At 31.9% G+C, this 1437-nt stretch overlaps 1 protein-coding gene across 1 annotated transcript in view; it reads left to right on the top strand.

The window, feature by feature from the left end:
* The window catches only part of LOC119582827, an 18784-nt gene extending 17857 nt beyond the window's left edge, over window positions 1–927 (top strand). The window contains 2 exon segments of the mRNA XM_037931292.1: window positions 124–258; window positions 551–927. Coding sequence (XP_037787220.1) covers window positions 124–258; window positions 551–637 — 222 coding nt within the window. The 3' untranslated portion in view covers window positions 638–927.
* The last annotated feature ends 510 nt before the right edge of the window (window positions 928–1437 follow it).

Here is a 1437-nt window from a genome sequence, read left to right as displayed (position 1 = left end):
ACTTGTGTAAGCAAGACTACAGTAAGCCAATCCACACATTTTATAGATTTTCTGGGAGCAATGAATAGACTATTGCTCTCCTTGATAGTGATAATGGAGATTGAAACATGAGCTGTTTCACAGGTGAATATTGAAGCATTACAAGAAGTGGCATGTAGTAGTGTGGAGTTACATGTTGAAAATCCTGTGTCACGAAGGGCTCTAATGACACGGAGCAACAGACTGTCACGAAACAAGGCCAAACTGCCAGTTACAATGGTGAGTGATGAGTGATAACAGCTTTATATTTGGATTATGTTATTTTGCTTTGTTTGCTGCCTCCTCCTCCTCCTCCTCTTCTTTTTCTCTGCAATTCTTTTTTTCCATTATCAATATGATTGATAATATGTAAACATTTACCCGGTCAACTCCAGAAAGTCAAAATATGTACTTTTAATCATGATGGTAAATATCATGATCATATAACCAAGGCAAGTTTTCATTAGTTTTGAATTAATGAAATGGCTCTTACATCTAAGAGGACTCCCCATTCTCTCTCCCTCCTCCACAGAACCTGAATGACTTTGAAATCAGCAGCTCCCAGGGTTCCCCAACACCAGAGCATCACCATAAGGGAAAGAGAGCCAAGATTTTGTAACCAAATACATGAAGATTTGGAAAGAATGGGAGAGATTATGAAATACACAAGAAATCAAGTTCAGTTTAACTTTCAAAGATGCTGTTTTCTTAGCCAAGATTTGCTTATATTTCCAATTACAGTATCATTTATTTGGAGGGGAAATTGTTAGAACTCATGAATGCAGGACAATTTTATGATTTTGTTTTGAGACTATGTCAGTTAAATCTTCTAAGGAATGTTTGCTGAAAATTACTTTCAGGCTATTATTCATTGGTGGAATTTTAGTGGAAAATTTCAGGTTTAAGTTTAAAATGGTTAAAGAGAACTCTTTTTTTTTCTTCTTTCTTCTTTCTTTTCTTTTTCTTTTCTTTTCTTTTCTTTCTTTTTTCTTTTTTCTTTTCTTTCTTTCTTTTCTTTTCTTTTTTTCTTTTCTTTTCTTTTTCTTTTCTTTTTTTTCTTTTCTTTTCTTTTCTTTTCTTTTCTTTTTTTCTTTTTCTTTTCTTTTCTTTTCTTTTCTTTTCTTTTCTTGCATATGTGTTTTAGTTTATCTCCTTGATAGGTCTTTAGTCTTTGCTTTTAAAGTTTCAGCTGGTTTTATCAATATTTAGTTAGCCTTATGCTGTCAGTCAAGAAAAGCATATTATTTAGTGTTCTGTTGGTAGAATGAACTTTATTTCTTGATACAAATGATTTTATTCTTTAATGAATGATAAGGATTTAACAACAACAAAAAATTCTTTTCACGTATGATGTATAAACTAGGAAAACAGTCATAACACCTATAATATAGGGAAAAAAGTAAATTTGATCTTTTGTCT

The sequence above is a fragment of the Penaeus monodon genome, chromosome 16, assembly GCF_015228065.2.
Source record: "Penaeus monodon isolate SGIC_2016 chromosome 16, NSTDA_Pmon_1, whole genome shotgun sequence".
Classification (NCBI taxonomy): domain Eukaryota; kingdom Metazoa; phylum Arthropoda; class Malacostraca; order Decapoda; family Penaeidae; genus Penaeus; species Penaeus monodon.
Note: the sequence above shows the minus strand (reverse complement) of the source record. Positions and strands in the feature narration are given on the sequence as shown.